This window comes from Neoarius graeffei, chromosome 12 (assembly GCF_027579695.1).
Source record: "Neoarius graeffei isolate fNeoGra1 chromosome 12, fNeoGra1.pri, whole genome shotgun sequence".
NCBI classification, from domain to species: domain Eukaryota; kingdom Metazoa; phylum Chordata; class Actinopteri; order Siluriformes; family Ariidae; genus Neoarius; species Neoarius graeffei.
Genome location: NC_083580.1, coordinates 71366574 through 71378631, shown reverse-complemented (window position 1 = coordinate 71378631; position 12058 = coordinate 71366574). Strand labels below are relative to the sequence as shown.

At 45.9% G+C, this 12058-nt stretch overlaps 1 protein-coding gene across 2 annotated transcripts in view; it reads right to left on the bottom strand.

Moving 5' to 3' along the window:
* The window catches only part of gria1b (glutamate receptor, ionotropic, AMPA 1b), a 190440-nt gene that overhangs the window by 92387 nt on the left and 85995 nt on the right, over nt 1–12058 (bottom strand). For both annotated transcript variants that reach the window (XM_060936357.1, XM_060936358.1), the window contains 2 exons: nt 2563–2730; nt 1531–1635 (listed from right to left, as the gene is read on the bottom strand). In XM_060936357.1, coding sequence (XP_060792340.1) covers nt 1531–1635; nt 2563–2730 — 273 coding nt within the window. The remainder of the gene's footprint in view (nt 1–1530; nt 1636–2562; nt 2731–12058) is intronic.

The window sequence follows — 12058 nt, the reverse complement described above, 5'->3', positions numbered from 1 at the left end:
CTGGTCGGAGTTTTATCGCACCGCTCCTGTGAAGGACGGCCCCATGAGGACAGTTGAGGGTTATACCTGTTAAAACTGTTAATATTATAGTCAGGCTGTCTGTTGTTGCCCAAATGAGGATGGGTTTCCTTTTGAGTCTGGTTCCTCTCGAGGTTTCTTCCTCATGTCGTCTGAGGGAGTTTTTCCTTGCCACCGTCGCCACAGGCTTGCTCATTGGGGATAGATTAGGGATAAAATTAGCTCGTGTTTTAAGTCGTTCAAATTCTGTAAAGCTGCTTTGCGACAATGTTTATTGTTAAAAGCGCTATACAAATAAACTTGATTTGATTTGATTTGAATTTAAATAAATTACAATATGCATATTACCGACATATAACAAAGAATCCTGCCAAGTTTTGTGAAATTCCTCCAAAAATTGTGAGAGGAGTTGATTTCAGAAGGCGAGTACCCTTCCCGGGACAGACGGAAGGAAATCTCCACAACATAATTCCCCTTCGGGCCTTTTGACCAGCGGGGGATAAAAATTGGACCAGGGGCATGTTTACCACTGTGTTACATCACCTTTTCTTTTAACAACACTCGGTAAGCGTTTGCGATCTAAGGACACTAATTGCTGAAGTTTTGAATGTGAAATTCTTTCCCATTCTTCCTTGATATTCACTTGCTTCACTTCAGTTACTCAACAGTCAGGGGGCTCTTTTGTCATATTTTGCGCTTCATAATGCACCACACATTTTCCCCCACTTTCAATAGGAGGCAGGCAGGCCAGTTTAGCACCTGCACTCTTTCAGTACATAGCCATGCTGTTGTAACACGTGCAGAATGTGGCTTGGCATTGTCTTGCTTGAATAACCAGGGTTTCCCAAGCCCATGTAGTAATGTCCTTTATACAATCGTGGAGGTTTTTAATGCAGTGCCGCCTGAAGGATCGAAGGTCACAGGCGTTCAGTGTTGGTTTTCGGCCTTGCCCCTTACGTACAGCGATTTCTCTGGATTCTCTGAATCTTTTGATGAGATTATGGATTGTCGATGGTGAAATCCCTGAATTTCTTGCATTGAGAAACTATTGGACTATTCGCCTACACAGTTTTTCACAAAATGGTGAACCCCACCCCATCCTTGCTTGTGAATTACTGAGCCTTTCCAATTACCAGTTAACCTGTTCACCTGTAGAATGTTCCCAACAGGTGTTTGTTCAGCATTCCACAACTTTCCTAGGCTTTTGTTGCCTCTGTCCCAACTTTTTTGGCATGTGTTACTGGCATCAAATTCAGAATGAGTGTCTTTTCTACAAAAAGAAGCCAATAAAGTTTATCAGTTTGAACATTAAATATCCTGCATTTGTATTTTATTCAATTGACTATATGTAGAAAAGGATTTGCAAATCATTGCATTCTGTTTTTATTTATGTTTTACACAGCGTCCCAACTTTTTTGGAATCAGGGTTGTACATTTTGTTTCGTGTGTAACGATTACTAGCAGGCAGAAAAGAGAAATCACCATCTGGGCATTTGGAAACCAGTCATTTACCTTCTTGGGTCCACTCGGGACAAGCTCTATTACATTGACTGTAAAGTTTGTTCGATGTCCTTTCTCGTTGAACTGGACGTGGCCTGTTAGACCTTCAAACTGCACCTAGAGAAGAACATGTTTCACACTCAAGAGCCTGGTGGCGAAATGACTGTTACTATACAGTAGCTGCTATAGTATAAAGTAAGTGATAACATTGAGCAAGGCACCTAACCCCCCCCAACTGCTTCCTGGGCACTGTAGCATAGCTGTCCACTGCTCTGGGTATGTGTGTGTGCTCATTGCTTGTGTGTGTGTGTTCACTACTTCAGATGGATTAACTGCAGAGGAATTTCACTGTGCTTAAGTGCACATGTGATAAATAAAGTGGTTGCTGTTGTTCTTCTTCTTCACTCAGAAAGGAATGTAATGTTTTCAACCTTTGAACAATATGAATATATTCACATGAACTACTGTATTTTGTTACTGTGAAACATAGTACATTAATTATCGTAGTACAAATAACGTGTTTTGTCTTAAATGCTTGCAAACCTTTGCCTTTAAATGTATAAAAAGGTAGGAGGGAAATAACAATCTGTCTGTATAATGGTAAAAAAAAAAAGATAAAACGAATCGTTATATCATCATGTTATGCTGTGCTGCAGAAAGCTAAAATATAGCTGAGGTTATAGTAAAAAAAAAATCAAAGAAAGCAGTATTTCTGGATTATTTAATACTGAAGGCTTAAAGCAACCCTCTTAACGAGACTATTATTTAAATATGACACGAGAATTGCTGCTGTGGTGTTACCATAAATGCACTGCTCTCTTTGAGAATGCGAAGCAGTGAAATCTGTAATATCGTACTGTTATAATAGCATGAATTTTTCCATTCCTTCTCATCCCTAATTTCATCTTAAGGCACCGTTTTGTATGCCTCTTGAGTTCCAACTCACATTTCATTTGATTGTCCAAAAACTGATTAAACTGGGTGGTGATTCAATCAACGAGGTGTGTGTGTGTGTGTGTGTGTGTGTGTGTGTGTGTGTGTAACCTGTTGGAGGGCTCTCTGGATGTCGATGCCTTGGCCCCATGGTGCTGGGGGGTTGGCCAGACATTCACCTGCGTTCCCCCGCCGGGAAATATCAATACGCTGCTTCCTGAGGTTTTGGAAAGCAGTGGCCATGACACTCACACCATCATAGGTGAGCGCTCCTGTGTACTGTATGGAAACAGACAGACACCATTGAGTGTTACAACAAGAGGATGAAATTAGAACGGTGCTTCTGAAAATTAAATCCTGTACTGTGCAGTTGAGAGATACTTAAAGGTCATAGGCAACGGTTGGAGGTGAAATGTAGAATATCAACTTTATTGTCTAGATTAGAAGAACAACCCCAAAAGCGAATTAAATCTCCCTGGTGTCTAATTTGCACCCTAAAATTGAATAAAATGCTTAAAATATACTGTTTTGGCCAATTTCCGAAGGTTTGTTGACACCTCACTTATGCGCACTTTCACCACCAAGGGGCCGTCGTCGTGATGTCATTTAAGCCAAACAGACTGGGAGCAAGTGTTTACTTGCAAACTGAGCACACGTTTAGGAGGTTCATTTATTTAACCACTTTCTAAATATACTTTTTTTTTTGCTGGAGAGAAACATACAGGGCTAATTTTCAACAATTCAATAATAACATATACCAGGACATTTAATGGGGTTACCCACTGATGCGCACATTGGCACACACACAATCCCTATAATAGAACGTGGATTCGTTTATATTGCTAATATAATTTATTGCTAATATTAATACAAGCATTATACTATTTATAGCCTACTCTAAACAAGGACATATCCCTTTTGTCTCATTTACACAATGATTGTACAGGATCCCTCAGGATTCTTTACTTGAAAAATTGCAAGCAAAGGTAAAAATGTTTACCTCCAATCTTCTCCTTTTTGCTTGAGCATTGCTGGTCTGTTTCTTCTTTGACTGCTTGATTTTGTGCTCGAATTTTGTTGGAACAGTGTCAGATTTGAGCCTTCTCTGTCCAACACTGACACCTAAACTCTCCAACAGATGGGGATTCTTCAAAAATGAATCCTCCTCGAAGTGATTGGAGCACAGAGCGGCATATTTACCCGGCTGCCAACCCTCTCGCTTCATATGCACAATCCACTCTCTCCTCCTCTTTTGGAAAACAGTAAAAACTTCTTCCTGAACTGGTCCCGTTGTTACAGTTCACTGCACAACAATAAGCCATGGTTTTTCTTTGGAAATTCCCAAACGCACGTCAGTAATCAAGCCGAACAACAATGAAAATACACGGAAGTGGACTCAACTCAAGTGGTTTGTTTGGCTTAAATGATGTCACGTGCCGAGTGGTCATGGAAATAGCCGACAGAAATTTGCCATGATCGGCGCTAACTTATTTTAATTATTACTTATTAACAATACTTCTTGGGACCAGAAGAAAATTACAGAGGGTTTTTTAACATATAAAGTTTCAAATGTGCATAAAATTAAAACCGTTGCCTATGAGCTTTAAATATTTGTTCTTGGGCAGAGAAAATGCATAGTTTAATTTGAAGTGCACTCAGTAGAGAGCATACCTCCGCCAAGCCACTTAATAGAATATCCTGGATCCGCATACATATCCGGATTTGCATTAAAATCTAAGCAATTGTTCCTTGTGCCATGGCCCACCTTTCCTCAAAATTTCATCAAAATCTGTTCATTACTTTTTGAGTTACGTGGGGACAAGCAAACAAACAGAGGCGAAAACATGCCCTCCTCCAACAAAGTTAGCAGAGGTAATTAAACAACTGTATAATCAGTATTATATTAAAGTCAAAGTCCTTCCTGCACCATTCATGGTGCGTTTGGTGGCGCCTATCTCCATTTCGTAACCCTCGGCATCTCGTTTATATTACATAGCTAGGGTTACAGTGGAGGGCTAGTCCTCTGGTAACCGTGAGAGTTTGACTCCCCACTCGCATCTGTATTGCAGCATGCCTTGCCAGATGGCAGTAGACACCATTTTTATGATGGTCTTTGGTATGACCCGAATGACCACTGGTGATTGGCCTAGTGGTTAGCATGTCTGCCTCTTGATCAGGAGATTGCAAGTATTATATCCATCCTCAAAAAATTCACGTGCAGGGATTGGCTAAAGATGGCTCACGTGACATAAAATAGTTCCACTATTGATTAAGCAATGCATCTCGTGACATTCAAAATTTAAAAAAATGGATGGTGTGAGTCAGTCATGGTATATCCTGGATATACCATGAACTGATGTCACAATTTCAAGCTATACAGCCGACTCGAGTCACATCTGTGGCTTCACGAGCATTTCTGTGTGTGTAGATCTATGTATCATGATCACGCCTAGTGAGGCAGGCGATAGCATGGGATATTGCACATGTGCAGGTTGAAGGTCGCTCCGACGAAAACAACAACCTGGGCTGCCTCCACTGAGTTTATGCCGGAATTCAATCTCCGCACTTTTAGTTTGGAATTTTTTGATGAGGGGTATAAATCAAATATACCATGAACTGAGCAGCACTGGGAATTATGGATTCTCTTCGGTGGCTGGTTGCACCCCTCACAAAATAGTACTACACCAGTCACCTCAGAGAATTCATAATTTCATCCGGAGTCTCAGTACATGGTATATTTGATTAATATGTGTGGCAGTGGGGGCATGGCCAAGCAGCAGTCTGTGAATGGAGGGCGGGGTCAGGGAAGGTAAGTGGCTAAGTCATTCCACCTGCTGTCAATTAATGTGTGTGTGCGCGCGTGTTTGTTACAGGGACGGAGCATAAAAGGAGGGAGAGAGCAGAGAAAAGTGGCTCCCTCCCGACCACAACGTATGTGTGTGTGTAGAGTGAGTGAGTGAATGAAAGCAAGCAAGCAAGCTGAAAAGCTAGTAGTAAAGTGAAATAAAGAGTTTGTGTATGACCATCAACTCACCTGCCGTGCTTCTGTGCTCCACCCACACCAGGAACTGCCACAGTGGTGCTGAAACCCAGTAAGCACAGAAGGGGACCACCCCATGGAGTCCTCCCCATTCGAAGAGCTCATCCTTGCCCTCGCTACCACCCAGCAGAGCCAGTATCAAGCGCTGACCGTCCTCAGAAAGGAACAAGAGCAACACTTCGAAGCCTTGATGCTGTCCCAGCAGGAAGCTCGCCAGGCGTTCCGGCACCTGCTCGCACCAGCAGGAGTGTTGACCATCACCGCAGCCGGCACCCCCACGAAGATGGGCCTGCAGGACAATCCAGAAGCATTCCTCGCCCTCTTCGAGCAAGCAGCCGAGGCATGGGGGTGGCCGCTGGAGCAGCGTGCAGCGCGCCTCCTCCTGCTCCTGACTGGTGAGGCGCAGTTTGCAGCTCCCTGCTGACAGCCGACTGGGGTATGCTTACCTGAGGAAAGACATCCTGCAGTGGGTCAGCTGCTCCTCGGAACAACATCGCCAGCACTTCCGGACGCTGGCATTGGAGGAGGTCGGTCGGCCATTTACATTCGGCCAGCAACTCCGGGATGCCTGCCAGCAGTGGCTGAGGGTGGAAGACCGCGACACTGACGAGATCATCAATCTGGTGGCACTGGAACAGTTCATCTCGCGACTTCCAGAAGGAACGGCAGAATGGGTCCAGTGTCATCACCCGGCGTTGCTGGAACAAGCCATCAAGCTGGCGGAGGACCATCTGGAGGTGGCTCCGATGGCAGGCAGACGAGGCATTTTGGGTACTGATTGGCCAGGGTTTAAAAAGCTAATGGAATATTTAACACGCAGTGGGTCCTGCACTAATAGGTCACGGGAAGATCCCGGTGTGGTGTTGACTGGAGAAGCTGTCACAGAGCTGTCTACATCAACACCGCATCAGAGTGAGGAGCAGCCCGCTCCTCCTCCTTCTCTCAGGGATTCCCTTGGGGATTTCCCATTAGAGCAGTCGTGAGACGAGATTCTGCGGCATGCGTTTGACCAAGTGAGAGTAATCGATGGTCAAACTCTTCAGCCAAGCGCGGCACCGACCTTCCCTTATTTTGCTATTATTAAAGATAGATTGTACCGAGTGATGCAAGACACTCAAACTAGCGAACGAATAAAACAATTGTTAATCCCAAAGAGCTGTAGGGAACTTGTATTCCATGCAGCTCACTTTAATCCCATGGCTGGACACTTAGGGCAAGATAAAACACTAGCCCAAATAATGGCCCGGTTCTATTGGCCAGAGATTCGTGGGGATGTCCGTCGGTGGTGTGCGGCATGCATGCCGTGAATGCCAATTAGTAAATCCCGCGGCCACTCCAAAAGTGCCTTTGCGCCCTCTTCCTCTAATCGAGACCCCGTTTGAGCAAATTGGGATGGATCTCATTGGGCCATTAGATCGGTCAGCACGGGGATATCGCTTTATTTTAGTTCTGGTGGACTATGCAACGCGATATCTGGAAGCAGTGCCTCTCCGCAATATCTCAGCAAGCAGTATTGTGGAAGCGCTCTTCCGCTTTATCTCCCGGGTCGGGATTCCAAAAGAAATCCTTATTAGGATTATTAGGGAGGCGGCACGGTGGTATAGTGGTTAGCGCTGTCGCCTCACAGCAAGAAGGTCCTGGGTTCGAGCCCCGGGGCTGGCGAGGGCCTTTCTGTGCGGAGTTTGCATGTTCTCCCCGTGTCCATGTGGGTTTCCTCCGGGTGCTCCGGTTTCCCCCACAGTCCAAAGATATGCAGGTTAGGTTAACTGGTGACTCTAAATTGACCGTAGGTGTGAATGTGAGTGTGAATGGTTGTCTGTGTCTATGTGTCAGCCCTGTGATGACCTGGCGACTTGTCCAGGGTGTACCCCGCCTTTCGCCCATAGTCAGCTGGGATAGGCTCCAGCTTGCCTGCGACCCTGTAGAAGGATAAAGCGGCTAGAGATAATGAGATGAGATGAGATGAGATTATTAGGGAGTAAGTCTATTTGCACCAGTGTCTATCACCCACAAACGGATGGCTTAGTAGAGCAATTTAACCAAACACTCAAGAACATAATCTGGAAATTCATAAGTGGAGATGCACGTAGTTGAGATAAGTGGCTTGAGCCCCTGTTATCCGTGGTACGAGAGGTCCCGCAAGCCTCCAAGGGGTTTTCTCCATTTTAGTTATTATATGGGCATAAGCCACGTGGCATTCTGGATGTGCTATGGGAAAATTTGGAGGAGGGACCTTCACCTAGCAAAAACAAAATCCGGTACATTCTTGGCCTGTGCGCAAAACTCCACACCCTCATGCACCTAACCCAGGAGAATTTGCAGCAGGCACAAGAACGTCAAATCCGGCTGTATGACAGGGGCATGCGCCTTAGGCAGTTCACGCCAGGAGGCAAAGTGCTCGTATTATTGCCCACATCGAGCTCCAAATTAGTCACCAAGTGGCAAGGGTCCTTCGAGGTCACACAGCGAGTCGGGGACATCGACTATGAGGTGAGGTGAATGGATAGGGGCGGGGCATTGCAAATCTACCACCTCAACCTTTTAAAATGCTGGAATGAGGGGGTCCCCATGGCGTTGGCATCGGTAGTCCTGGAGAAGGTGGAGCTGGGGCCAGAGGCGAAAAAGATAACATCTCAGACCACTCCGGTCCCTTGTGGAGACCACCGCTCACTGGCCCAACTCACGGAGGTGGCCAAGTTGCAAAAGGAATTTTCCGATGTGTTCTCGCCCCTTCCTGATCGTACCCACCTCATAGAACACCACATCGAAACGCCCCCGGGGGTGGTAGTGTGTAGATGCTCTTACCGCTTGCCCAAACACAAGAAAAATGTGGTTCGAGACGAACTTAAGGCCAAGCTCGAAATGGGCATAATTGAGGAGTCCCACAGTGACTGGAGCAGCCCAGTGGTCCTGGTTCCCAAGACCGACGGGTCGGTCCGGTTCTGTGTGGACTATAGAAAGGTCAATGCGGTGTCTAAATTTGACGCATACCCAATGCCTCGCATTGATGAGTTGCTTGATCAGTTAGGCACTGCTCGCTTTTATTCGACACTGGATCTAACAAAGGGATATTGGCAGATCCCCTTGACTCCTCTATCCCGAGAGAAAACAGACTTTTCCACACCTTTTGGGTTACACCAATTTGTCACACTCCCTTTTGGGTTGTTTGGGGTGCCCGCTACGTTCCAGCGGCTTATGGACAGGGTCCTCCACCCTCACGCTGCCTATGCAGCCGCCTATCTGGACGATATAAAACCCCGATTCCAATAAAGTTGGGACAAAGTATAAATTGTAAATAAAAACGGAATGCAATGATGTGGAAGTTTCAAAATTCCATATTTTATTCAGAATAGAACATAGATGACATATCAAATGTTTAAACTGAGAAAATGTATCATTTAAAGAGAAAAATTAGGTGATTTTAAATTTCATGACAACAACACATCTCAAAAAAGTTGGGACAAGGCCATGTTTACCACTGTGAGACATCCCCTTTTCTCTTTACAACAGTCTGTAAATGTCTGGGGACTGAGGAGACAAGTTGCTCAAGTTTAGGGATAGGAATGTTAACCCATTCTTGTCTAATGTAGGATTCTAGTTGCTCAACTGTCTTAGGTCTTTTTTGTCGTATCTTCCGTTTTATGATGCGCCAAATGTGTTCTATGGGTGAAAGATCTGGACTGCAGGCTGGCCAGTTCAGTACCCGGACCCTTCTTCTACGCAGCCATGATGCTGTAATTGATGCAGTATGTGGTTTGGCCTTGTCATGTTGGAAAATGCAAGGTCTTCCCTGAAAGAGACGTCGTCTGGATGGGAGCATGTGTTGCTCTAGAACCTGGATATACCTTTCAGCATTGATGGTGTCTTTCCAGATGTGTAAGCTGCCCATGCCACACACACTAATGCAACCCCATACCATCAGAGATGCAGGCTTCTGAACTGAGCGCTGATAACTTGGGTCATCCTTCTCCTCTTTAGTCCAAAGGACACGGCGTCCCTGATTTCCATAAAGAACTTCAAATTTTGATTCATCTGACCACAGAACAGTTTTCCACTTTGCCACAGTCCATTTTAAATGAGCCTTGGCCCAGAGAAGACGTCTGCGCTTCTGGATCATGTTTAGATACGGCTTCTTCTTTGAACTATAGAGTTTTAGCTGGCAACGGCGGATGGCACGGTGAATTGTGTTCACAGATAATGTTCTCTGGAAATATTCCTGAGCCCATTTTGTGATTTCCAATACAGAAGCATGCCTGTATGTGATGCAGTGCCGTCTAAGGGCCCGAAGATCACGGGCACCCAGTATGGTTTTCCGGCCTTGACCCTTACGCACAGAGATTCTTCCAGATTCTCTGAATCTTTTGATATTCAGCACTGTAGATGATGATATGTTCAAACTCTTTGCAATTTTACACTGCCAAACTCCTTTCTGATATTGCTCCACTATTTTTCGGCGCAGAATTAGGGGGATTGGTGATCCTCTTCCCATCTTTACTTCTGAGAGCTGCTGCCACTCCAAGATGCTTTTTTTATACCCAGTCATGTTAATGACCTATTGCCAATTGACCTAATGAGTTGCAATTTGGTCCTCCAGCTGTTCCTTTTTTGTACCTTTCACTTTTCCAGCCTCTTATTGCCCCTGTCCCAACTTTTTTGGGATGTGTTGCTGTCATGAAATTTCAAATGAGCCAATATTTGGCATGAAATTTCAAAATGTCTCACTTTCGACATTTGATATGTTGTCTATGCTCTACTGTGAATACAATATCAGTTTGAGATTTGTAAATTATTGCATTCCATTTTTATTTACAATTTGTACTTTGTCCCAACTTTTTTGGAATCGGGGTTGTAATAATCTACAGCCATGATTGGCCGCGGCACTTGGAACACCTGAAGGCCATTCTAAAGTCACTGAGGCGAGCGGGCCTCACAGCTAACCCGAAAAAGTGTGCAATTGGGCAGGTGGAAGTACGGTATCTGGGGTTCCACTTGGGTCATGGGCAGATGTGTCCCCAAATTAACAAGACTGCAGCGATTGCAGCCTGCCCAAGGCCCAAGACCAAAAAGGAGGTGAGATGGTTCCTGGGGCTGGCTGGCTATTATTGTAGGTTTATACCTAATTATTCAGACATCACCAGCCCGCTAACCGTTCTCACTAAAAAGGGGGCTCCAGATCCGGTCCAGTGGACGGAGCAGTGCCAACAGGCCTTCTTTGAGGTAAAAGCTGCACTGTGTGGGGGGCCACCTTTACACTCCCCTGACTTCTTTCTCCCCTTTATTTTGCAGACTGATGCATCGGACAGAGGGCTGGGGGCCGTTTTGTCCTGGGAGGTGGAGCGCGAGGAGCGCCCCGTGCTGTACATCAGCCAGAAACTGTCAACGCGTGAAAACAAGTACAGCACAATTGAGAAGGAGTGTCTTGCCATCAAGTGGGTGGTCCTTGCCCTCTTATACTACCTGCTGGGGCACCCTTTCACTCTCTGTTCAGACCACGCGCCCCTCCAGTGGCTCCACCGCATGAAGGATGCCAATGCGTGGATCACCCGTTGGTATCTCGCCTTCCGGCCATTTAAGTTCGAGGTGATCCACAGGCCGGGGGCACAGATGGTGGTGGCGGACTTCCTGTCCCATCGGGGGGGAGTCAGCTTCAGGCCAGATGGCTCCCCGGCCTGAGTCGGGCGGTGGGGGTATGTGGCAGTGGGGGCGTGGCCAAGCAGCAGTCTGTGAATGGAGGGCGGGGTCAGGGAAGGTAAGTGGCTAAATCATTCCACCTGCTGTCAATTAATGTGTGTGTGTGTGTTTGTTACAGGGACGGAGCATAAAAGGAAGGAGAGAGCAAAGGGGCTCCCTCCCGACCACAACGCATGTGTGTATGTGTAGAGTGAGTGAGTGAGTGATTGAAAGCAAGTAAGCAAGCTGAAAAGCTAGTAGTAAAGTGAAATAAAGAGTTTGTGTATGACCATCAACTCGCCTGCTGTGCTTCTGTGCTCCACCCACACCAGGAACTGCCACAATATGGTTTCAACATTGGGGGCGGCACGGTGGTGTAGTGGTTAGCACTGTTGCCTCACAGCAAGAAGGTCCTAGGTTCGAGCCCAGCGGCTGACAAGGACCTTTCTATGTGGAGTTTGCATGTTCTCCCCGTGTCTGGGTGCTCTGGTTTCCCCCACAGTCCAAAGACATGCAGGTTAGGCTAATTGGTGGCTCTAAATTGACTGTAGGTGTGAATGTGTGTGTGTGAATGGTTGTTTGTCTCTACATGTCAGCCCTGTGATGACCTGGCGACTTGTTCTGGGTGTACCCCGCCTCTTGCCCATAGTCAGCTGGGATAGGCTCCAGCTTGCCTGCGACCCTGCACAGGATAAGCGGCTACAGATAATGGATGGATGGGTTTCAATGTTGGGTTATATTTTTTATGTCCTTTCCCATCCATGGCCACACTGGTTATGTTAATCCTTTATCTTTGGAATACCATAGGAAAACGTCAAATTAGAGAAATAAGACTCTGTATTTAAAAACGAACCTGACAATGAGTCTACAAAGAAGAAATTATTTGACTAAAATTAC